Source organism: Bison bison, unplaced genomic scaffold, assembly GCF_000754665.1.
Source record: "Bison bison bison isolate TAMUID 2011002044 unplaced genomic scaffold, Bison_UMD1.0 scf7180017864203, whole genome shotgun sequence".
Lineage (NCBI taxonomy): Eukaryota > Metazoa > Chordata > Mammalia > Artiodactyla > Bovidae > Bison > Bison bison.
The window spans coordinates 282,787-308,859 of NW_011494775.1; the positions used below are offsets into that span (position 1 = coordinate 282,787).

The 26,073-nt window shown below is 41.1% G+C and overlaps 1 protein-coding gene across 1 annotated transcript; it reads left to right on the forward strand.

The window, feature by feature from the left end:
• The first annotated feature begins 6 nt into the window (after positions 1-6).
• GGH (gamma-glutamyl hydrolase (conjugase, folylpolygammaglutamyl hydrolase)) lies at positions 7-22,881 on the forward strand. The gene is made up of 9 exons (XM_010844424.1): positions 7-142; positions 2,081-2,195; positions 4,849-4,899; positions 8,365-8,449; positions 11,245-11,383; positions 14,840-14,946; positions 15,033-15,123; positions 19,225-19,362; positions 21,796-22,881. Exons 1-9 carry the CDS (start codon positions 34-36, stop codon positions 21,915-21,917), a joined length of 957 nt encoding a protein of 318 aa, XP_010842726.1. The 5' UTR covers positions 7-33; the 3' UTR covers positions 21,918-22,881.
• The last annotated feature ends 3,192 nt before the right edge of the window (positions 22,882-26,073 follow it).

The window sequence follows — 26,073 nt, forward strand, 5'->3', positions numbered from 1 at the left end:
GCCTTTGAAAGCCGGCGGGAGGCGGCGAGCGCAATGGCGAGACTGGGTCGCCTGCTGAGCGTGTTGGGTCTGGTTCTGTGCGGGGCGACGGGCCTCGGTCTGAGCGCCCCTCCCGCGCCTACCCCCAAGAAGCCCATCATCGGTAAGGAGGCGGCCAGGGCTGGGGCTGGGGCTGGTGAGCCGGGAGCGCGCCCTGGGCGCTTCCAGCTGCTGCGCTTCGGCAGGTGCGTCCGGTCCTGGAAACATCCAAGCCTAGGGATAGGATGTGTGACTTCCTAGCCCAGGGGTCAAACCCTCATTGAGATCCTGTTGAAATATACCTAGGTAATGCTCGTTGATTTCCCGCACATCCTTAGCTCTTAAAATTGGAAGGGAGGAGCATGCACCGTGAAGAATCCTGAGGATGGTTTTTGTGTTTGCACTCATCTAGGAATTTCTGCGGAGAAGGCAATGGCAACCCACTCCAGTACTCTTACCTGGAAAATCCCAGGGACGGGGGAGCCTGATGGGCTGCTGTCTATGGGGTCGCACAGAGTCGGACACGACTGAAGCGACTTAGCAGCAGCAGCAGCAGCAGCAGCAGGAATTTCTGCTAACTAAACCTTCTGTATTCATGCATTATCTTTATTAAAATTTCACTGGTTGAGGGCTCATTTCGAGGAAAAATGCAAAATCGAATTCACTAGATAATTGGGAAATTATGGTATACCTGGCCTTTGTCCTCTTTGGCAGCGGAGGGCAGCCGTGGCTCCTGTGATCCTAGTAGCAATTCTGTTTTGTGTTAAAGTAAAGTCATTTTTCTTTTTCAACACACTTAATGTTCTATAAAGGGAGTAAAATCAATTTGAATCGCCAGAACAAACATTTAAGACTGGGGCAAGGGAAAGCAACCCTGGAGAAATCAGCTCGTATTTGAAATGTGCAAAAAAGTAATTTGTGGGCGGACAACTAGAATTGATTTCATTTTAGCTGGTAGTATTGTTATGCCTTTCATTCTGTTTTTTTTTTTTCTTTCCCTTTATTTCCCACGAAAATGGGCACTGTATTCTGTAACTAAATAGAAAGTAGTTGAGCATTTTTTTCATGGATATTGGTAGTGTCCATTTTTATGTATGTTGTGTATCAATATTTGGAACTTGGGATGCATTATTTCATAATCTATGTAAAATAGTGGTTAAAATCTTCAAAGGGAATTAACTCAAAATGAAATCCTATGTAGGTTTACTGGGTGGCTCAGTGATAAAGAATCCGTCTGCCAATACAGGAGATGCAGGAGATTCAAATTTGATCTCTGGGTCAAGAAGATCCCCTGGAGGAGAAAATGGCAACCCACTCCATATTCTTGCCTGAAGAATCCCATGGACAGAGGAGCCTGGCAGGCTACAGTCCATGGGGTGGCAAAGGGTCAGACATGACTTAGCAACTGAGCACATTGCAAAACAAAACTACACAGGATGCTTTATATTTTGATTACAATGTTTGTTCCATGTTATCTGGTAAAATATATGTGCATTTTACTATATGTAATCTATACCTCAGTAAATCTGAGTAAAGGTCCTTCAAAAACAAAAAAACGGATGCAGAGAGACCTTTTAAAGGGCTATTAGAATAATCCAGGTTGGGGGAGGGGTAGGCAGGATGTTTGTTGCTTGGATTAAGATGGTGTTGATGGTGTTGGAGAAACATGCATAGAGAATTTTTTCACTCTTTTACTTTGTTGTCAAGGAAACTATGTGCACGCGCGTGTGTGTGTGTGTGTGTGTGTGTGTGTAGGGAGGGGCCTTCTGCTGGATTTAAGGATCCGTACTCTGACATAGATTCTAGCTTGTGCCAAAGAACCTGGCTTTGGGGGCTTATTTGGCCTCCCTGATGTGGCAAGAAGGAAGCTACTTACAATTCAGATCAGCCTCCACTACTCCTTTCCCAAATCCTATAGATATCCTTTCAGGAGAAGCTTCATGTTTAATTCTGTAAATTAAATGAGTGAAGAAGTGACATTTCTAGGGTGATATGTTTCAGTTTCTAAGCAGGAAAAAAGGACATTACTTGAAATGGAAACTTTATTTTTTTTGTAATTTAGGAATATTAATGCAAAAGTGCCATAATAAGAACATGAGAGCCCTGGGAAAATACTACATTGCTGCATCCTACGTGAAGTTTCTAGAGTCAGCTGGTGCAAGAGTGGTACCAGTAAGGTACGATGCGATAGTTTTTACACTGAATTAAAAAAACTGCAACTGCTGTTTCCTCTCTAAAGTTATCTTTTATCTCTAAAATGAATGCTTTCTCTCCTGCGATTGCATTATTCAAGCACATTAATGTTATACCTGGTTTTTGCCCTAAATCTAATGTTTAGAGTCTCTCATTAAGTTGTTCAAAGTGTGAAGCTACATGTTTCTATCATATCATTAGAGCTGTGTCATGTGTATTAGATAGAGAATGAAATGATAAGTTCCTTTACTCCAGAAAAGGTGATACTCATCAGATATTACAAAAGCAATGGAGTAAAAGCACTTCTAGATTCACCAGCTTCGTTCTATAATATTAGTGTAAAGAAACATGTAGGGAATCAAGGAATATTCTAGAAGAGGACTTTTCAGAGACCTTCCCACGCCACTTTAGAAGTTTGGAAATGACTAATACAGCACTATTGCTTCGATATTAATTGCAGGTATTGTGACTTTAAAGGAGCTACATTATTTTTGTGGTTTAATGATCTAAGGAACAATAAAATGACTCATGTCATATTTATGACATGATAAATGATTCATGTCATTTTGATTTGGAAAGACTTGAATTTTTTTTTAACAAAAGCCTTGTTGTTGTATTGATATTATCTTATCACCCCAAAATAGTGTATTTGAGGGTCTTCTCGCACCCTCACCTAATCCATTATAAGTGGTTTCACACATAAAACACAACTGTTTGCTCAGGAAAACCTGTTACTGTAAATAATTTCACATGAAAAATGGTAACAAAAGTAGAACATTAATACTCAAAATGCAAATGCTACAATTTTGAGAATAGTACCACAAAATGGTTTTATGTTTAGATGAACATTTGCTTTTGACATTAGTCTTCAGTTTTTTCATAGCAGTCTAATTTTTTCAAATGAAATCTTCTTTGGAACTTAACAGCAGAGTTTTAGAGCTGAGTTGGAGGTTCTGGACAGTCCTCAAGACAACTTGCGAAGTTTTGATCCTGGAAGCTTTTTCTGTAAGCTGTTCTTTTAGAAAATAGGTTTAATAACATGGGTGGGAGGTGGGAGAGACAGAAGACAGGTCGGCCAGTTCAGAGATGTGAGTGGGTTAGGTGTGAAGCAAGGAAGGCTTGGCTTAGAGCAGTGGTTGTAGAATTGCTAGGTAAATGTCTTTAAAAAAAAATCAATAAGACTTGATGACTACTAGGATGAAAAGGCACAGGGAGGAATAGACAAGAATGACAGAGGTTTTGAAACGGAAAGTGTTGAAACTGATGACTTGCAGAATACTGGGATTTATGACTGAGATGCTGAAAACATGGCATACAGGTTAATTTCCAGCTTGGATTCCCAAAGTTCATTTTAAGGTATATTGCTCAGAATTAGAATCATGTGATTCTATAAAAGCAGAGTAATACGTGGCAGCTAAATTCCCAGAGCAACCTGCAAAGGATTGCCTAATATGGAATGAGTCGTGATCACACTGCTGATGTTGGTTGGTTTATTTCTGAATTTCGGGTGCTGGGCACTGACTGCTATAGTTCAGAGGGAAAGAGGAGGTGGACGAGAGGAGACCTCAGCAGAGTCCTTGAGCAGGCGAAGGCATTTGTGTTTGGTGCCCTTCCTCCTGTCTGGCCTTCACCCTCTGGTGCCCGGTGCACTCAGGTTATTATAATCTCCTGCCCTAGAACTGGAGGGACCCAGAGGATGTCTGCCTCCTGAGAGGTGGCATGTGGCAGCCCACTGGCACTTTTGGTCAAAAATCTGTTTCATTGGTAGTGTTTAAGGTATGTACAAATCAGGAGACTTCATAAAAGTCTGAATTTTTGGCCTTTATTTTTTTTTAACACAGTTTTCTGGAGCTAATTTTTCAACAGAGCACGAGCTGTCCATTAGCAGCAGTGCCTGTTGCTCCTTTTCATGCTCCGAACCTGTCACTTGCCATCATTCCTAGATGTATGTTGTTTTCTTTAAAGAGAATTTATTGAGGGAGTCTTGCATTTCAAGAAAGTCTGACAACATGCAAATGTCATCTGTGTTCAAAGAACGTGCCCTGGTCTGTTTTGCCTTCACGGTCTCTGAGACACCGAAGTTTGTGATCCCCGTCCCCAACCCACAGTTAAGCCCCTTAATAGTGATGCACTGGGCCCCCAAATTCAGGCATGGACAACGTGGGAACTGTTTTTTAGAATGAGTGAAATGACCAGAGCTCAGCTGCAAGGCTACCTGGCAGGAGTCCCTGGAGAGCAGCTGATTCATCTCAATCCGTTCGCGCTCCTGATGGTGGTAGTTGCCCATCCTGATTTAAATGTCCATGGGGAAGCTTCTGTGTCCCGACTGGTCCCCTCTTTGTTGACATAATCTGGGTAGTTTCACCTGGCAGAATGCTGGGACTCAGCGGTTTCCCCGGTGGTCCCACAGCTAAGACTCCGTGCTCCCAGTGCAGGGGGTCTGGGTTCCATCCCCGATCAGGGAGCTAGATCTGATAATGCTGCAACTAAAACCTGATGCAGCCAAATAAATAAATATTTTAAAAAAAAGAATTATTTTCACCTGGCTTTTAAATATTAATGTGGTAGCTTCATTTAGAGACTTACTTTCTTCAGTTTTGGAAATGGATGTTTTGTAACTATTTTTATCATTTTCAGGCTTGATCTTAAAAATGAAGAGTATGAAAAGCTTTTCAAATCTATTAATGGGTAAGTCGTCAACATTGGTTTAAGACGGTATATGAGGTCTAAGTGATGCAAAAGAGTACGTATGAATACAATATATGTTTCTAGGTAACTATTTTTCAGTGGTATAAATGTTAGTTTTCTGAGTTATTTTATAGAAATTATTTTGTTGAGCGATGCAAAAATCCTGCAGAGAGAAGGCAGGTTAGAAAATAAATGTTATATAGTAGATAACATTTTTTTTAATGTGTAACATAATTTTTATTCTTTTAATGCTTGTCTTAAAGGCTTTGAAGCCACTTTGGAGGCCATGACATACTGCTTGCTTAGGGGATTTATGTCTGAAGACTGAAGATATTAATTGGTTATCTTTCAGAAGGTGATTTGAATAGAATTTGGTAAAAAGTTTTATATCCTCTAGCTTCATCACAAAAGATATGATTGCTTAGCCCACAGAAAAAAATCATATGAAAAAATGTGAGACGTATTCATAATGAAAGGAAAGCTAATTATAACAATTAAAAACCACCAGGTTGGCAGAAAGCAGAAAATGTGCTGATGTGCTAAGGTGAGGGTATGAGGAAATAGTGTTCTTGTACTTTATTTGTGGGAGTTGTTGATGCGAATAAGATACAAACAGTCTACATTAAGGAACAGAAGAAAGTTTTCTTTAAGCCATACTGAGGACTATAGCCCAGGAAGAAAGTGCTTCAGAAAAACACTGTGTTATATCTTGACGGATCAAAGAATGTACATCAAACATGACAGGGTTACATTCCTTCCAGGTTTCAACAGAGACGTGGCCAGCAAGTCAGCATGACCTTAATGTCTGGCAAGGGAACCTTATCTTGGAAGGACCACTAGCATGGGCATCATAGGAAGGGCGGCCATTTATCCCTATCTTCAGAGCGGACTTTTCTTTAACTTCTAGATAATGCATTCTTTTCTTAATGATTAAAGCAGAGGTACAGTACATGTTTGATGGGCCATAGACAGACTGTTCTTATTAGCATAAAGTTCAAGTCAAATCATGTATAAGTCAGAATGACTTCCCCATACTAGCTCATGCTAGCTCATAGTAGGTGAAAATTTCTTCTGTCAGGGTGGAAGTTAGATAGTCTTTTGGGGGCAGTTTTATAATCTTTTGAAATTAAAAATGCACATACCATGTGTCACAGGAAATGCTTCAGAAGGAATTTTATTTTACGAATATAATCCTCTCCTTTAACATATACACACTACTATATGTGAAATAGGTTACCAACAAGGGTCTGCTGTACAGCCCAGGGATCATACTCAATATTTTATAATAATCTGTAAGGGAAAAGAATCTGGAAAAGAAAACCTAGTCACTTTGCTGTACATCTGAAACTAACACAGCATTGAAACTTGACTATATTTCAATAAAAAGTAAAGCAAAAAAGATATAGTCCTGTCTTACATGATGACCTGGGCCCAAACATATGTACTGTCGTATTGTTTGAAACACCCCTGATTTGGAACCCATCCACCCACCCCTCAGTTGGGAACTGGGTTAAAAATAAACTATACTCATATGATAGAATATGGTTAAAAATGAGGGTGTCTGTAGATGATGCCCTGAATCACTGTTGTAACCTGAATAGTGTGGTATTGTTACACGAAACAAGCAGGGTACACAGAGGTGTGTGTAGTGTACTCCCATTTGCTTTTGTTTTTGAAGTTGGGGTGAGGAGACATGCATAATATATATCAGATTAACCCAGCAAATCTTAATGATGGTTATTTCTGCTTGGGAGTGGAATAGAGGGAGTCTGTCTTACTGTAAAGCTTTTATTAAAAGAACTTTTAAAAATTAAAAATAATTGCTCATTTTTTGAAAAAGCTATGTTCAAAGTGGTCATTTGCATTCAGGTCAGTTTAGATCAATAAGTATTTAAAATCGGTTCAATTTAGTGAAATATTTACAATGCCTGTTACGTGCAGTGTACTTTGGCATGGACAAAGATAAGTCCAGGAGAGACCATGAGATAGAACCTCGAAAATAAAGTGAGCACGACTCTGCTCCCACTTTAAGAACCACTTTTACTGAGCCCTGTTATGCCGTGAACCCTGTACTGTTTTGGGGGGACGGTGCAGAGATGAAAAGGTGGATCCTTGCTTTCAAGGTGTTTGCCAATCAGGAGGGACAGTCAAGTTTTACTTTTGAATGAACTGAGGTTAAACATGCCAAGTTCATTCAGAGGCAGCTTTTTAAATACCGACTCAGTAAAAAGGGGGAGCTGCTAATGAGTCTTCATTAAGGCACTTTCCTGCTCGGTTTTGTGACAGATGTTCTGCCTTATAGTTTTGGTATTTCCTACCAGACCATGACCTTACCAACAGCAAGAATTGCCCATCTCTGACTCTCCAGGCTAATACCTATTACTGAATGAACAACAGTCTCAAAAGTGATATTTCTTACATCTCAAATTCATATTTAAGTACTTTTTAAAAATTTTAATATATTTTGTCCAACTTTTGTAATCTGTTTAGAATGTCCTTAGTTACTTTAAGAGCTTTTTAACTTGAAAAGTTGAAATAAAAATATAAATACTTTTCTATATATCTCTTCTATTGGTAGAGTCCAGTAGTCAGATGTTTGTGATGCTCTTCTTTTTTTTCTGAGAAGTTTTTTAGAATTGTCATAAACATGTATAATATCATATAAGAAATGAATCGCCAGTCCAGGTTCGATGCAGGATACAGGATGCTTGGGGCTGGTGCACTGGGATGACCCAGAGGGATGGTATGGGGAGGGAGGTGAGAGGGGGGGTTCAGGATGGGGAACACATGTACCCCTGTGGTGGATTCATGTTGATGTATGGCAAAACCAATACAATATTGTAATTAGCCTCCAATTAAAATAAATAAATTTAAATAAAAAAGAATTGTCATTGTGTTCTTTTTCAAAATTTTCTGATGCCATTCTATTTCTGAAGAGAACTCAGGGAAATAATAATAAATGAACATTTTCATGGATATTGAGTTCTAGCCTATTGTATTTTTATGACTATTTCATTCTTTATGGTTATAACAATTTTTTTGTGTGTGTGTGAGCCAAGACTGACTCATGGCTATGAACCTGCAGTTGATTTTGGCATCTCTGATCATCTTAATTTAAACCTATTAATAGCTACACTTAGAATTTTATTTCTACTTGATTTCTAGCTCTGCATATTCTTCCCTTGCCCCCAATTTCTTTTACTTTAACTTATCCGTACTCTATTTCAAAAATAGACTTGTTTATCCAAGAAGTCTGGTAGAATATGCACAAATGCACTGTTAACTGCAGTAGTTTACACATAGGTGAGATTGTAAGTGTTTTATATTTTTTTGCCAATTTTTTCTCATTTTCTGTAGTGCTCTGGCTGCTTGTGTAATCAGGAAAGGTTGTTTTAAAATAAAAAAAGTGTTGATTTTCTGGGAGGGAGGAGAGGTTGAAATGCACCCTCTTTGATGTTGTTTCAGAGTCCTTTTCCCTGGAGGAAGCGTTAACCTCATGAGGTCCGGTTATGCTCGCGTGGCCAAAATGTTTTACAACTTGTCCATAAAGGTAAGTCTCAGTTATTTCTTATTATTCCAGGTGAGTTTTTGTAATTTTCCAAAAGGGTAATTGTTTTTTAAAGCACGTGGTGATACTTCCTTCACCACTCTGTAGTCTCATCACCCCTTTAACATTTGAGGTGCTGGTTCTTTTCCACCCTGTGGCAGCTCTCACCTATTTTCTGTGTGTTTCATTTAATTCTGGACTCCAGGGAACCCTCCAGTTCTGCTGACCAGCCCTCTGTACTCAGGCTCATTAATGTGAACCAGGCACTCACGGTGGCTGAGTAAGCAGTGTCTATTATGTACTGGGCGTTGTTCATAGGTCGTTAATTCTCATCTCCCCTCGCAAGCTGCCCTCAACTCATCCAGTCCTGTTTGACCTTGGACCCTAAGGCTCCACATGCAGTGACTTGTGGAGCCTCTCAGCTTCTCTGTAACCTCACATTGCACTTGCCTTTGCATCATACCTCAAATTCTTGGGATTTCTCCCTGGAACTGTTAGCAGCAATTTTCTAATTAATCTTGCTGGCCCTGCCATCTACCCAACCTTAAATAATTCCCTTAAGAAACTGCCTTTGGCATGTGAGATACTTGATGGAAAATGTTGACTGGCTTGGCTCAATGACCTGTAGCCTTCTATAGTCTTTGAGTGAAGAGTGTGCCCACAGCCCACCTTTTGCAGCCTTTGTTTGTGCAGGTACCTGCAGTCAGACTGGTGTTTCTAGAACATATCCTATGTCCTACTTTCAAATCTGCTTCGTCTGTTTCTTTCTATCTCGTCTTGTCATTTGTGCCTTAGCCAGCTTTCAGGGCTAAGGGTTGTGCACCTTATGGGGAGGTGTCCCTCTAGCCCTGCTGGAATGGCATCCTTCTGCTCAACTTTTAGAGTATTTTGTTGTTGTTGATCAGTCACTAAGTCATGTCCACCTCTTTGTGACCACATGGACTATAGCCCGCCAGGCTCCTCTGTCTGTGGGATTTCCCAGGCAAGAATACTGGAGTGGGTTGCCATTTCCTTCTCCAGGGGATCTTCCCGACCCAGGGATTGAACCCTCATCTCCTGCATTCTTTACCACTGAGCTACCAAGGAAGCTCTCTGAGATTAAAGGGCTTTTATCTCAGAGACTCAAGATCTTGGAGTTAGCTGTTGATGTCTCATCAGATTGCATGGTTCTAATACCCTTCGAGGCATTCCTCGTTTTATACCATATGGTTCTGTGTACTTAGTACCTGCTCAGTGGACATTTTTTGAAAAAACTAATGAGCAAAATTGAAATTTAACAAAATTATAAGAAGAATGATTTAAAAATGCATTTGGGAAGCATATATATGAATATTATAAAGTAACTCTTCCTTTCGTAAATAGAGACTTGTATAACCTGGTTTGTTCAATTAAAAAAAAAAAAACAAAGGAGTCACCTAACTGCCCAACCCATAAGACACAAAAGGTCTATTTGACAACTTGAAGATTTCAAAGCAAAGGAAAAAGCTTAGCAATCTTGAACTTCCATTTAGGTGTAGCCACTGGGGTCCACAAGCCCTCAGAAGAAGCAGCCTTCAGAAGTGATTTCTGTTAGATCCGTATGGTTCCACTCTGTGTCTTTTGTTCTGCTGATCACAACAAATAAAAGATGTGGTCCCAGCAAGTGGGGATATAACATGTAGTCCAGAAATCCAGTTTGGTACATATGGAAACAGCAGTTCTGTCTTCTTTTGTGTTTATTGTTAACTGAATGTCGTAAGACCTTTCAACATAGCATATGCAATTCTAACTTCTACAAGTAAAAACTTCCTAGATTTGTATATGAAGGATAAAAATCATATCTTGAAGTAGAAAATATAAGAATTAATATTGTTCTATATTTTTCTTACTGAGGAACAGAAAAAAATTCCTTAACATTTTCTGGAGTTACTGGAGTAGGAAGTGGCAACCCACTCTAGTATTCTTGCCTGGAAAATCCCATGGACAGAAGAGCCTGGTGGGCTACAGTCTATGGGGTTGCAAACAGTCGGACATGACTGAGAGAATGAGCGCACACACACACACACACACACACACACACACAGTTAGGTTATATTTTACAGTCTATGCAGGAAAACCACGGTTTTTAAGAAAGTTACAAAACCCATTTTTGTAACTATAAGTACATATGGGTTTAATCTTTAATCAGAAAATTCAGTCACCAGAATACTTTTTTCCCAGTCACACTAGTTGTTTCAGTTCCCTCTGAGAACCCTAGTATGCTTGTACTTCTTTGTTTACTGTGTGAAAAGTCGTTAACTTTTGCTTGCTGACTGTTCCCTTCCTTCCAAATTATGGCTTTCATCAGATTAAACCTGATTGGCCGAAGGCTGTTACTATAAATTCTGAGATAATGGAGGGAAAGGAAAACCTCCATTCAGAGTAGTTTCAAACCTGGACAATCATTTAAAACAATAGGATTTGTACAAAATGTATAAGTAGGCATTTATCTAGCATCATCTTCCATATTTACAGTCCCTAAAGTATAACATGTGTTGTTTGGTAGTTGACTGGCAGATGTCTGTCTCTTTCCCAGCACAACTGAGTCTGGATAGTTTGGTAAATTAAACCTTAAGTGTTATGAGGGTGCTTGGTCTACAGACAGATGAAGTGATAACCAGCTGATAGAAAAGAAAATGCTGGCCTACTACTACTGATCTTGGAAATTCCTTAGAAATCTATGTGTGACTTAGGTGCCCATCTTGTTAGGACAAACTGAATGTATAAATTTTATTATGAAAAGTTTGAATAAGCTTAGTTTTTATCTTTACTCTGCAAAGAGTTTTGGCGAAGGAGACTATTTTCCTGTGTGGGGCACCTGCCTTGGATTTGAAGAGCTTATTTATCTGGTCAGTGGAGAGAGCTTATTAACCCTTACAGATACTGTTGGAATTAAACTGCCACTGAACTTCTCTAGAGGTAAGAATTTTTTTTTTCTGCTCCTTCAAAAGGGTAGTAACTGGGTATGATTAGTAAGTTGCAAATATCCAAGTCAAAAAATAATTGTAACATTTGTTAATTTTTAACTTATTTACACAGGCTTAAGGTGTAACTCTTTGTACTAAGTTATAAAGATGGCTTAAGGGATTTTGCATGTTTATAACTTACTGCTTCTAGTGATATCAGGACCATGCATGATGAAAAACTCTAAACCAAGACCTGGCTTTGAGTTCTAACTTTGTTACTTTGCCTCGGGGAATCATTTAACCTGTCTTAACTTTTACAAATTATTTCTAAAAGCATTTACTTTTTGTGTTTTTTGTTTTTTGTGAGGGTTAAATAAGACAGTGTTTTCCAGGTACTGTGCTCAGCACTTTAAACATAACTCTCATAAATGTTAGCTTCAGTCATGTCTAACTCTTTTCAACCCTATGGACCATAGCCCACCAGACTCCTCTTTCCATGGGATTTTCCAGGCAAGAATCCTGGCGTAGGTTGCTAGGCCCTCCTCCAAGGGATCTTCCTGACCCAGGGGTTGAACCTGCATTTCCCCCTTGGCTGTGTACTGTGTTTTGACCCCAACTGGGGTGTACTCCATTCTAGTATACCATCTGGAGGCAGCTCAGGCTCCAGGTAAAGGTCATCTCCCTGACCAGACTACCCTTACATCAGGGACCAGCCTCTAGTCATGCCCCAAGGCTACTCACACTTCTGATCAACTGGCCATGAGTTTGGGGATACCCATGGGTTTAGTGAAGCTTCCCAGGTGGCTTCCCAAGTGGGAAGCTTTTTTTTTTTTTTTGAAAGTGGGCTAGGCTCAGGGCTGGGTGGGGTTGGGGTTCAGGGGCTGTGATGTAACTAAGGCCAAGAGAGGGTGCCTGGGCAGGGGACTGTAGGTGCTCTCCCTCTCCTCCTGGGTGGACAGTCCTCACTTGTGCCAACTGCCGAGGCACCTGGGGCCCTGGCCTCAAGTGCAGCGGCACTGGAAGTGAGGGCGGCGGGCCCGGGTTCAAGGAGGAGGTGGCCGACAGCCCATGTTCAACTGAGTTCAAAATACGCATGTTTCCTGGGAGAAACCACTGTAATTGGTGAAATCCTCGATGGGGGAGGGGCATGGGGCAGCAGAATGGAGGAGGCAGTGAAATAATCTAATTATCATACCAATAAAATGTTCTTATAAGGAAACATCGGCCTGTAAGTGATGACAGCAGTGAATTATAAAGCAGCGTGTCTCCGTGGGTAGGGCTGGTCTCTGTACTCTTCATTGAGTACGGAGAGCTTTCCAGGTAGCTCTAGTGCTAAAGAACCCACCTGCCAATGCAGGAGATGTAAGAGACGCGGGTTCAATCCCTAGGTTAGAAAGATTCCCTTGGAGGAGGGCCTGGCAACCCACTTCAGTATTTTTGCCTGCAGAATCCCCATGGACAGAGGAACCTTGGCGGGCTACAGTCCATAGGATTGCAAAGAGTCAGATGTGACTGAAGCAACTTAGCACACACTCACACACAGGTTTAATAATGCACTGGAATGACTGACAGAGCTCAGAAAGGGCCGTGTTTGCAATAAGAGTTTTGCTGTAAAGGATTCACATGGGCTGAGGTCTGGAGGGAATGCAGAACCTCCTGCCCTCTTTCTGTTGACTCAGGGCACGTCACCCTCCTGGCACATCAATATTTCACCAGCCAAGTGGCTCCAGGGAGCTTTGGTGCTCACAGTTTTTATTGGAGGTTCATTGTGAAGGCATGATTGATTACATCACTGGCCATGTTATTGAACTGAGTCTCTAGTCCCTGTCTGTCCCATCCCTGGAGATCAGGCTGGCTCAAAGTCAGATTTACTCTTGAAGTCCATTTCATATCCATATCCATATGCTGCAGATTCAGGTAAAGCCAGACCTGCTGTAATCACGTGGTCAGTCTTTCTGGTCACCAGCCTCATCCCAAAGCTGTCCAGGGGCCACCTTATGCCACCTCATGAGCATCACAAAGACATGCCCATCCTTCGCGAATTTCCTTAAAATTTCCAAGGGTTTTAAAAGCTCCCATTCGGGAACCCAGGACAAAGACCAGACAAATTTCTTTATTTGCCAGTTTGTGTAAATAGATACTGATTCTTGGGAGTTCCCTGGTGGTCCAGTGTTGAAGAATCCACCTGCCAATACAGGAGACACAGGTTTGATCCCTGGTCTGGGAAGGTCCCACACGTCACGGAGCAGCTAAGCCTGTCCTCCACAGCCACTGAAACCCGTGTGCTGTAGAGCCTGTTCTCCATAATGAGAGAATCCACCCACAATGCAAAGTCTGCGCACAACAACCAGAAAGTAGCAACGCCCACCCCACCCCGGGCTCCTGCCCACCGTGTATCCAGAGAAAGCCCACCCACCCCGGGCTCCTGCCCACCGTGTATCCGGAGAAAGCCCACCCCCACCCCCGCTCCCGCCCACCGTGTATCCAGAGAAAGCCCTCAGGCAGCAGCAAAGATGCAGCACAGCCAAAAAATAAAACTAAAAACAAAAAAGATGATTCTTGTAGGTTACTTGATCTCAGAATCATCAGAATTGAATTCTACCAACCTTTCTTGTTCTCTTACAGATTTTGGTTGGAAAGCAGTAGTTGTTATTCCCAGAACTTATAAAATGCTCTGTACTTTTCACAGGTCTTTCTCACATTCAAATAGTGCAAAAATCATATGGGAAATATATGTCTTGGGTCAGTTTCTTTGGGTTGTGTGTGTTTGAAACCAAGTTTATACAAACCAGGAATGAAATTCACTGAAATAAGGAACCAGCAGATTTTGATGATCTGGGGCATGTGCCCAACATGATGATCTGGGGTTCTCATGGACCGTTAGCATCCTGAATGACAGGCTCATTTGAGGACAGCTGACGCTGGGGCCTTGATTACCATCAGGAGTTTCTTATCCTTTTGCTGCTGTATGTCTGTGTCAGACTCCAGAGTTTTCAGGGAAGTAAAATGCTTCTTTTGATCTGCTAGTGGTTCGTGACCTGGTTTGTGTTCTTTTCCACATTGTTGGTATTTTTAACCATTTAAGTCCCAGATACTTTGAAAATGTATTGGAAGTTCTAGATCCTTTCCTGAGCAAACATATATATATACACATGTGGACAATTTTACCTATTTTTCAGCCCTGTCTAGAGAACTCAAGTTAAAATCCTGCTCATTATCATGTCCAAAGAATTTTAGTTATTTATGTTGCAATTCTAGAAGAAAGGTACGTAAGTATGGAACATATTTGGAACTGTGTGTTGAACTTATTTTGTGCCTGACTAGAATACTCCTGTGGAAATGATGTGTTTGCAAATCATTTAGTCATCTTGATTGTGTCTTCACAGTGGCCTCTCTCTGGCTCTGACTTCAGTGGATTTTATTTTTTTCCTGCGTTTGAATAGTTTCTCTTGGGCTTAAATTTTTTCAGGTACATTGCAGAGCAGAATGTTCCAGAATTTTCCTGCTGACTTGCTGTTGTCATTAGCAGTAGAACCTCTGACCGCACATTTCCACAAGTGGAGCCTCTCCGTGATGGTATCTCATTTATTATGCAGTGAAATCCATGCTAAATTTAGATTTACTGCAGAAGTAATCATTTTGGTTTTATTTTTACACTTTAGAATTTTACGAAGAATGAAAAGTTAAAGGCGTTTTTCAGTATATTAACTACAAATACAGATGGCAATATTGACTTTATTTCAACCATGGAAGGTATGTATCACTGCACATGTACACTTTGTTTTATTATATTTATGAATTTTGATTTTATATTTCTCTTATGAATAAAATCATTTAAAATCTCTCTTAAAAATAAAATCATGAATAAAACTTTGGGGACTGAAGTTGGAAGTTAGGGCATTATTGGAGAAAAGAGGCCCATGTTTTGCTCAGGTTCCAAATCAGTTGCGGTTTACCTGGGTCACCTTCTAGGTCAAGGTGATGAAAATGGAAGGGAGGTGAAGACTATGGGGAGGATCAATGAAGCTAAATGGAGAAGATGACTTCTGTTTCTAGCAACATTGCAGATTAAGTACATGCTCCAGACAACAACAAAAAATGTGATTGGCATGCAGAAAAAAATCTCCCTAAATACATTGATGAAAGGACAGTAAAGGTATTTAGGTCCTAAACTCCAGGAGTTAAATGGAGCATTTAAACCAGCATTGTTACTGAATCAGGAGAACTTGAGGTGAAGCTCAGGAGCGCCCTCTCTGGAGAGTACCCCCACGGAGCAGGACCCGAAAGGCTGGACCCTCAACGAATCCTGCGTGTAGAACTGCTCAGAGCTAAGAGCTCATTGAGAGCTGAGACTGTGTCTTATTCTTTGTGTTTCTAGGAGATGTTGAATGGATGACTAATTATGTAAATGGAAGAGATTTGGCTTGGAAATTAGGGCGTCAGTTTTCCGTGTTGGTTGTGTTTCTGGCTGTGTCATTATACCAGGCTCATTTGAAAATTTTATCTTCTGAACACTTCCTGATACCTGCTAGATAGAAACACTGAAACACTGGAGGTGCTCTTATTTGCATATTTCCTTCCTATTCTTGATACTTTTGTTCTAAATTAGTGAGGACAGGGCCTGGTTCCTACCTTGTCAGGAACCTGTATTGATCTTTCAGTGATGTAGTTTACAAAAAAAAAGAGAGTGAATCTCAACTTGTTTCTGAATTTCAGTGTGTATCTCTGTCTAAACATTCATCTGTCTATCTACTTTTCTATCTATCTGAAAAATCTTTGTTACAGTTTATCACTTGTTGTTCAGTTGTGAAGCTGTGTCCGACTCTTTGTGACCCATGGACTGCAGCATGCCAGGCTTCCCTGTCCTTCAGTATCTCCTGGAATTTGCTTACCATTGAGTTGGTGATGCCATCTCATCCTCTGTTGTCCCTTTCTCCTCCTGCCTTCAGTCTTGCCCAGCATCAGGATCTTTTCCAGTGAGTCAGCTGTTCGCATCAGGTGGCCAAAGTATTGTAGCTTCAGCTTCAGCATCTGTCCTTCCAATGAATATTCAGGACTGATTTCCTTTAGGATTGGTTTGATCTCCTTGCAGTCCAAGGGACTCTCAAGAGTCTTCTCCAACCCCACAGTTCAAAAGCATCAGTTCTTCGGCATTCAGCCTTCTTTACGGTCGAGTTTTTACATCCATACATGACTACTGGGAAAACCATAGCTTGACTATATGGACCTTTGTCAGCAAAGTACTGTCTCTACTTTTTAATATGCTGTCTAGGTTTGTAGTAGCTAGGGTGTTTCTTATCCTAAATAGTACTTTTCGTATCTCAAAGAAATATATTAGAAGATCTGTCTTTCAGTTATCTGTGTGTAGCAATTGATTTTCTAGTCATCTAGCCAATGGGTCTCCTGCTGATGTCACCACATGTGCTCCCAGACAGAGAAAGAGAGTATATTACAGGGAGGTAGGAGGTGACCAGTGGGAGAGGGATGGAGTAGTGACCGCAGCTACTTGGTCTTAGGTTCTCCTCTTGTGAACCTTGCCCGAGGAAGGGTAGGATACAGTAGGTTTCTTTTCTGTGATGTGCTCTCTCCTAGCAGAGTCTCATGGGATACAAGAGGACAGTGCTCTTTTTCCTGGATACCTGTACTTTCAGATCACTCATTCCTCCAAGTATTTTCATATGGTAGTTAGGGTTTTAATTTCAATGCAAAAGTAATAGAGGATTTCTTTTTCAATTAACACACTGTTGACTGGGGGGTTTTTTGCAGAAACTAATGCCTGTGGCCAGAGATTTGTTATGTAAGTGAATATTAAAACACTCCAGTCAGTAATATTTGGGTAACAAAAGACGTATTAATACATCTCTGGTTAATAAATTGTTAAAATGAGGAAAGGCATACGTGTGAAGAAAAAAAATGAGATCAGTATGTAAATTTCTCAGAAAACAAATATCACACATATTCACGTTTTTAAAAGTTACAGAATTTTAAAAACACACTTAGAAGTAGGCGAGTAATATAGTGACATCCTGGGTACCTTTCTGTAAGTTTCAAGAACTTTCACATTTATGTGGCCATTCTTATTTCATACAGTCCATGGGGTCGCAAGAGTTGGACATACTTATTTCATATTTACTTTTTCCTCTTACTAAAATATTTTTTGGAGTAAATCCTAGGGATCATATCATTTTTATATATAAAAGTATTTAATAATTCTAAGAATAAGTGAACTATAGTAGCAAAAATCTTTCAAATTTAAACTTCTTAAAAAAAACTATTTAAAAATTGATTCATTGAAGTCATGAACCATTCCACAGACCATGAGAGAGGCACAGTGTACGCTGAGACAAACTAGCTAACCTATAAAGACACCAGAGATGCTAGCATAGTTCATTCTCACATGAGTAAGTCATTATATTGGAGGGGATGAAGATGTGGTGTGAAGTGAGGGGAAAAGAAACCCATTGTAGAAGAAACTTGTCACTAATCAGATGTACCCCTGACTATTGAACTGGTCTGTATTCAGAGGCTCAATTATTCCACTCTGCTCTGATCATGCTTACTCCTTGGAAGAAAAGCTGTGAGAAACCTGCTGCTGCTACTGCTGCTAAGTCACTTCAGTCGCATCTGACTCTGTGTGACCCCATAGATGGCAGCCCACCAGGCTCCCCTGTCCCTGGGATTCTCCAGGCAAGAACACTGGAGTGGGTTGCCATTTCCTTCTCCAATGCATGAAAGTGAAAAGTGAAAGTGAAGTCACTCAGTCGTGTCCGACTCTTAGCGACCCCATGGACTGCAGCCCACCAGGTTCCTCCATCCATGGGATTTTCCAGGCAAGAGTACTGGAGTGGGGTGCCAAAGAAACCTAGACAGTGTATTAAAAAGCAGAGGCGTTACTTTGCCAACAAAGGTCCATATAGTCAAAGCTATGGTTTTTCCAGTAGTCATGTATGGATGTGAGAGTTGGACCATAAAAAAGGCTGAGTGCTGAAGAATTGATGCTTTTGAACTGTGGTGTTGGAGTAGACTCTTAGAGTCCCTTAGACTGCAAGGAGATCAAACCAGTCAATCCTAAAGGAAATCAATCCTGAATATTCATTGGAGGTACTAATGCTAAGACTGAAGCTCCAGTATTTGGCCACCTGATATAAAGAGCTGACTTACTGGAAAAGACCCTGATGCTGGGTAAGATTGAAGGCAGAAGGAGAAGGGGACGACAGAGGACAAGATACTTAGATGGCATCACCAACTCAATGGAGATGAGTTTGAGCAAACTCTGGGAGATGGTGAAGGACAGGGAAGCCTGGCGTGTTGTAGTCCATGGGGTCGCAAAGAGTCGGACACAACTGAGCAACTAAATGACGAACAACAACAACTCTGATCACCTAGTAAAGTAAATCATATTTCAGATTATAAAAAGTTGTGCATGCGTGCTAAGTTACTTCAGTCATGTCTGACTCTTTTTGACCCCATGGGCTGTAGCCCATCAGGCTCCTCTATTCATGGAATTCTCCAGGCAAGAATACTGGAGTGGGTGGGTAACCGTGCCCTTCTCCAGGGGATCTTCCTGACCCAGAAATTGAACCAATGTCTCTTATGTCTCTTGCTTTGACAGGCGGGTTCTTTTACACTAGTCACCTGGGACTCTCATAAAAGGTTATAAGTCAGTTAAATACTGTTATTATGAACCTCACATTGACTGTGAATTGAAATTCTTTGTGATAATAATATGCACAGTTTTACTATGTCTGACATTGTGGGCTATAAAAGTAACATTTTACACAGAATATACAACAGAATTGTAACATCTTAGACCATTGTTACCACTTAATACTCACCAGTCTGTTCTTTGTGCAGGATACCGGTATCCAATATATGGCGTCCAGTGGCATCCGGAGAAAGCTCCTTATGAATGGGGGCAATTACGAGGCATTTCCCATGCACCTAATGCTGTGAAGGCCGCATTTTATTTAGCAGAGTTCTTTGTGGCTGAAGGTAATTTGAGGCAGAGGTTATAATTTTATCACTCTAGTGTGGTTCTGAAGGAAATTGCCCTCGTCTGAACTTTTGTGTATTCTATAAATGTTCTGTAGGTTTAACTTAAGAAAATGAATTTGAGAGCCCTGAAATTGAGATATTAGTAATTTAAATCAAATCAGGACCATTATTTCCCTTAACAGTATTGCATTCTCTAAAGTGGGTTGAATTCTTAACAGCATAAAGATTGTTTCTTTTTTCTGTCTTTCTTGATTCCTTTTTTAAAGATTTTTTTCCCATTAGTGTTGGGTTTCCCTGGTGGCTCAGTGGTAAAGAATCTGCCTGCCAGTGCAGGAAATCTGGGTTCTATCCCTAGGTGGGGAAGATCCCATGGAGAAGGAACTGGCAACCCACTCCAGTATTCTTGGCTGGAGAATCCCATGGACAGAGGAGCCTGGCAGGAGGCAGTCCACAGGGTCCTAAAGGGTTGGATACAACTGAGTAACTAAACAACAGCCATCATCATTACTCTTCTTTGGAATAATATTTTAATTGTGACATTATCTGAGAATTAGATCTTATTTTTCCGAGACAGTTATATGAGTTGAATCTATACTCATCAGTCTGTGGATTTAAATCTCCCTGTCTATAAGTATTGGCACATTGGAGAGTTAATACGCTTTGCCTGCTTTTTCATGTTGGAAACACAGATGTAGTCACACAGTGTTATGTTTGTGGGTAATTGAGAATTTGGTGCTAGATGCTTGAGGTTTAGTTGAATGATGTGGGTGTGAGACAGAGCTACAGATGCAGCTCGCCAAGGATGGGGCATCCCTCAGGCGAGGCGTGGGCATGGGAAGACTTGGCCTTCTCCATCCGAGCTTTCCCTGAGGTTTATCACCCCTCTGTTCACACTGGCAGGTATATACTGCATCCTGAGTTCACCGTGGTTTAAGATTATGCTCAGTTGAATGGGTTATTTCTTGACAAAACCCCAAATTAAAAATAAAAATCCAAAAGTTCTCCCATGGGCAGTATTAGTCCTAAGAAACATTTTTAGGTCACGTATGTAGAAGTGAATGAGGACAGCGGTGGGCAGGGCATGGTTTTCTCCAGCACTGTCACAGGCTTGACTCCACTGTCTTCATCTTCCAATGCCCTGTTTCTAAAAAAATGCCAGAAAAGCCCATATTGCTTTGTTTTGACTTTAAGGTAAGGTCTGAGCCTTCACCCCCTCACATTCAAACTTCAGCTTCGCCGACTTCTTCGTGCCTCCTTCCATTTCTAATTTCCGCCTCTCTTCTCCCCACCACCAACACACCTGCCTCGGCTATACAGTGTCTCCCTCCTCTTTACTCTTGAACCATCTTCAGGAAGTTAGTCTATAAAAAATGATGTAATATTCGTAGTTTGTACTCATGCATGGAGTAAACAATGTATGATTTATATACAGAATGTATCATGTTCAATCAAGTGAAAGTGTTAGCCACTCAGTCCTGTCTGACTCTCTGTGATCCCATGGACTGTATGTAGCCCACCAGGCTCCTCCATCCATGGAATTCTCCAGGCAAGAATACTGTAGTGGGTTGCCATTCCCTTCTCCAGGGGATCTTCCCAACCCATGGATTGAACCTGGGTCTCCTGCATCGCAGGTGGATGCTTTACCGTCTCAGCCACCAGAGAAATCCCTGTACATTGCAGTGGGGCAGGTCACTTAGTATACAAAGTACACAGCAATGGGATCCTCTAGAATTTGTCGTTAATACTGACATAGCACATGACAATAATAGGTCACTCTTTATGTGCAGCTTTCAGGGAATAGTTTAGGTACAGTTTCTGCTTTGATTGCTGATGGACGAGTTGGAGCTTCTTCCTTGATGTCGTAGGCAGGTTTTCCTCCTTTTTTGGTCTATAAGACTAGAGTGATAAATCAACTGCAAAGACTCTTCATTTTAGAAGATTATTTCCAATTATGGTTGTGAGTAGCCTAAGTAAAGAAGAAGCAAATAAAAGATTGGGGCTTCCCTGGTGGTCCAGTGGCTAAGACTCTGCTACCAGTGTTAACAAAAATGTTAACAGTATCCACTTCTGTATGGGAATCAGACTAGGTTGCTTGAGAGTTAGGACATTGCCTGGTGAACATTTACATCTCCAGGAGAGGTGTCAAGCCTTGTGCAAAGTAGGTACTTAGTAGGTGCCTAGTAGGTGTTTGAATGTAGCGAGAACAGAGCACCACGTAGGGTCTGGTGCAGAGCAGGTGTGGCTGCTGTCAGGTAATGCTCCTCCAAGTCAGGTACTGCTTTGTTTGGGGGAAATTTTATAAAACATTTTTTCCTTTTTGCTGGCCTTGTCCTGCTAAATAATGCTGATTAGAGGAAGGAACATCATAAAGTAGCCTTTTGAAAGTTGTACCCCATCTTCTTAAAAATTAATCCTTTCTTTGTCTTGCAGCTCGGAAAAGCAATCACCATTTTGAATCTGATGTTGAAGAGACCAAAGCACTAATTTATCAGTACCGTCCAACTTACACTGGAAACGTTTCTTCATTCCAGCAAAGTTATATATTTGATTGAAAGGCTTCACTGTATTAACAGGAATTCTGATTAACTCCCTGAGTAAACTTATAATAATGAAAAATGTGCTACTCATGGCAGTAGTAGGTCACAGAGATGCCTTTTCTGTGATGTTACTGGCTCTGATTCTTCATTCAGTATTTTTGTGTATCACATTTGATAATCAGTGAGACAGATAAATAATCATAGTGTGTTTCATGGAAAAGCTTTGTATTATTTAAAGATTAGGAAATAAATTTATTGAAGATACAGATGTTTTATTTTTTCTGATTCTGGCAATACCACTCCCTAAGCCTTCCACCTACCTCATCCTTGCTGAAGACGTTTTTATTTTTTAATTAATTTTTATTGAGGTATAGTTAACATACAACATTATATGAGTTTTAGGTGTGCAACATATTGATTTGATATTTTTAATACATTACAAAATGTTTGCCACAGTCTAGTTACCATCTCCATAGAATGTTGTTACAATATTATTGGCTGTATTTTCTGTGTGTACATTACATCCCCCTGGCTTACTTATTTTGTAACTGGAAGTCTTTATCTCTTAATCCTTTTTCCTTACTTTGCTCAGCCCTCTGTCTTTCTCCCCTCTGGTGACCACCTGCTCATTCTCTGTAACTGTTCCTGTTTAGGTATGTTTATTCATTTGCTTTATTTTTTTTTAATCCCAAATATAACTGAAATCATACAGCATTTGTCTTTCTTTGTCTAACTTCTCTCACTTAGTGTAATAACCCTCCAGATCCATCTGTGTTGTCACAAATGGCAAGATTCCGCTCTTCTTTATGGCTGAGTAATCCTGTGTGTGTGTGTGTGTGTGTGTGTGTGTGTGTGTGTTGTACAGACATATATTTCTGTTTCTGCTGTTTCAAATCCATAGTTGAGGCAGAGTTGTGTTTTGAACTTTTATCTCCCAGTGTTCACCATAGTAGTTCCTCAATAAATGTTTATGACTATTCGTGAATGTATCTTTTTTTCCATGGAAAATGATTCAAATGCTGTCATATATTTGCTCAGGTATATTTTTATCTATTTCTTAGTCTGTGCTTCTCTCTTCCACCCCTTACCATCCCATATACCCTCAAAAACACTTGAAGTTTGGAAATACCTTGAGGGCAACCAAGCAGTTAAAAGAGAGAATTTTTTTTTTTTTTTGAGCTGTTTCTGGCAGCAGGTAAGTATCTGCTCTCCTTGATCTGGAGATACTGCTGGAGAGGGGAGCATGGGAAGCTGAGTGATTGGGCAAGATGCTGGGGAAGATGAGGAATGATTTGATGTGCAGATAGGAGCAATAATCTGAAAAGACTGGATCAGGCCATAAGCTTTGGACAGTAAGGCTACACAGAACATAGAAATTAGAGGTTAACACGTTTAATCAGTTGAGAAGACCTTAACAGAAGTATGGGAGATTTAGTTTCTGTCCATGAGCATGAAGATTGAGTGTTGTCTTCTCAAATGTGCCATTTCTGACTAACTTCACATCTTTTATCAATCGGAAAAGATAGTGACACAGTAATCTTGCTGGAGAATCCCGTGGACCAAGAAGCCTGGCTGGGCTATAGCCCATGGGGTTGCAAAGAGTCGGACACGACTGAGTGACTTAGCAGCAGCAGCAGCAGCGACACTGTTATTACTCACCCTCCCTGGGCTAGCCCATCTGTTGAATTATAGATCTGCTCATTTCCAAAGTTCCCTAGTAACACTGAATCCAGATGGCATTGTAACTCATGGTGCTGTATCAGCCATCTTCCTGCCCGTGAACACTGGCTTCTTACTGCTTGCCATAGTTCTCACGGTGATGGTGACCACAAATGCAGGAAAAGGTGGACTGTTGATTTTTTTCTTGACTCATTACATTTTCCATTTTCCCCAACCGTGTTATGTTTATGCTGGACGCAACTTAATTCCAAAAGCAGAATCTCTTGCAAGGTTTTCAGCCCTCCTGCCTTCCCCACACCACCGCTAGGGTGTTCAGCAAGAGGCCTAAGGGTGAATGAGAGAAGTTTTTTCAGGAAAGGTGTGTGTTCCATGTCAGCGTGGCTGGAGATGACCCAGGGCAGCCTGATGTTGCTTCATTAGTGGAGCCAGCAGAGGACGTGGCTGAGAAGGGTCTGCTGATGTTCGTGAGCATCAGTCAGGAAGCCCTGGGAGTAGACAGGTGGCCACCGCTGGAGAACTGACACCCAGGGAACCTGGGGAAGGGGTGCCAGCGGCCAGAGGTGTGGAGGCTGGCAGATGGGTGTTGCCACTCTGCTGCTTTTGGGTTCTGTAAATTAGGTGACACTGTAGTTGGAGAAGGAACAGCCAGTACACGGGCGCATATGGCGGTTCCAACCCAGGGCTGGCGAGTCTCCAGCAGCCGATCTCTGAACTTGCCCTGTGCCCATCATGAGAGTCACTGGGAATCAGCAGGTCAAGGGACACCCCTGGTGGTCCAGGGGTTAAGGCTCTGTGTGTCCAGTGCAGGGGGCCTGGTTTCAATCCCAAGTAGGGAAACTTAAGATTCCACATGCTGTGTGGTGCTGCCAAAAAAAAAAAAGCATTTTGACATCACCATTCTGAAACCCAAGTAAGATGGTAAGTGTTGCAAGAGGGCATCAGAGGGCAGACACACTGAAACCATACTCACAGAAAACTAGTCAATCTAATCACACTAGGACCACAGCCTTGTCTAACTCAATGAAACTAAGCCATGCCCGTAGGGCAACCCAAGATGGGTGCGTCATGATGGAGAAATCTGACAGAATGTGGTGCACTGGAGAAGGGAATGGCAACCACTTCAGTATTCTTGCCTTGAGAACTCCATGAACACTATGAAAAGGCAAAATGATAGGATACTGAAAGAGGAACTCCCCAGGTCAGTAGGAGCCCAATATGCTACTGGAGATCAGTGGAGAAACAACTCCAGAAAGAATGAAGGGATGGAGCCAAAGCAAAAACAATACCCAGCTGTGGATGTGACTGGTGATAGAAGCAAGATCCGATGCTGTAAAGGGCAATATTGCATGGGAACCTGGAATGTCAGGTCCATGAATCAAGGCAAATTGGAAGTGGTCAAACAAGAGATGGCAAGAGTGAATGTAGACATTTTAGGAATCAGTGAACTAAAATGGACTGGAATGGGTGAATTTAACTCAGATGACCATTATATCTACTACTACGGGCAGGAATCCCTTAGAAGAAATGGAGTAGCCATTATGGTCAACAAAAGAGTCTGAAATGCAGTACTTGGATGCAATCTCAAAAACAACAGAATGATCTCTTTTCGTTTCCAAGGCAAACCATTCAATATCACAGTAATCTAAGTCTATGCCCCAACCAGTATTGCTGAAGAAGCTGAAGTTGAACAGTTCTATGAAGACCTACAAGACCTTTTAGAAGTAACACCCAAAAAAGATGTCCTTTTCATTATAGGGGACTGGAATGCAAAAGTACAAGGTCAAGAAACACCTGGAGTAACAGGCAAATTTGGCCTTGGAATACAGAATGAAGCAGGGCAAAGACTAATAGAGTTTTGCCAAGAAAATGCACTGGTCATAGCAAACACCCTCTTCCAACAACACAAGAGAAGACTCTACACATGGACATCACCAGATGGTCAACACCGAAATCAGATTGATTATATTCTTTGCAGTCAAAGATGGAGAAGCTCTATACAGTCAGCAAAAACAAGACCAGGAGCTGACTGTGGCTCAGATCATGAACTCCTTATTGCCAAATTCAGACTTAAATTGAAGAAAGTAGGGAAAACCACTAGACCATTCAGATACAACCTAAATCAAATGCCTTATGATTATACAGTGGAAGTGAGAAATAGATTTAAGGGCCTAGATCTGATAGATAGAGTGCCTGATGAACTATGGAATGAGGTTCGTGACACTGTACATGAGACAGGGATCAAGACCATCCCCATGGAAAAGAAATGCAAAAAAGCAAAATGGCTGTCTGGGGAGGCCTTACAAATAGCTGTGAAAAGAAGAGAAGTGAAAAGCAAAGGAGAAAAGGAAAGATATAAGCATCTGAATGCAGAGTTCCAAAGAATAGCAAGAAGAGATAAGAAAGCCTTCCTCAGTGATCAATGCAAAGAAATAGAGGAAAACAACAGAATGGGAAAGACTGGAGATCTCTTCAAGAAAATTAGAGATACCAA

Coding starts and splice junctions, on each gene's coding strand:
- GGH (XM_010844424.1), top strand. CDS start 34: ATGGCGAGACTGGGTCGCCTGCTGAGCGTGTTGGGTCTGGTTCTGTGC. Junction 4,900..8,364: donor CTTTTCAAATCTATTAATGG/GTAAGTCGTCAA, acceptor ATGTTGTTTCAG/AGTCCTTTTCCCTGGAGGAA. Junction 11,384..14,839: donor GCCACTGAACTTCTCTAGAG/GTAAGAATTTTT, acceptor AAATTTTTTCAG/GTACATTGCAGAGCAGAATG.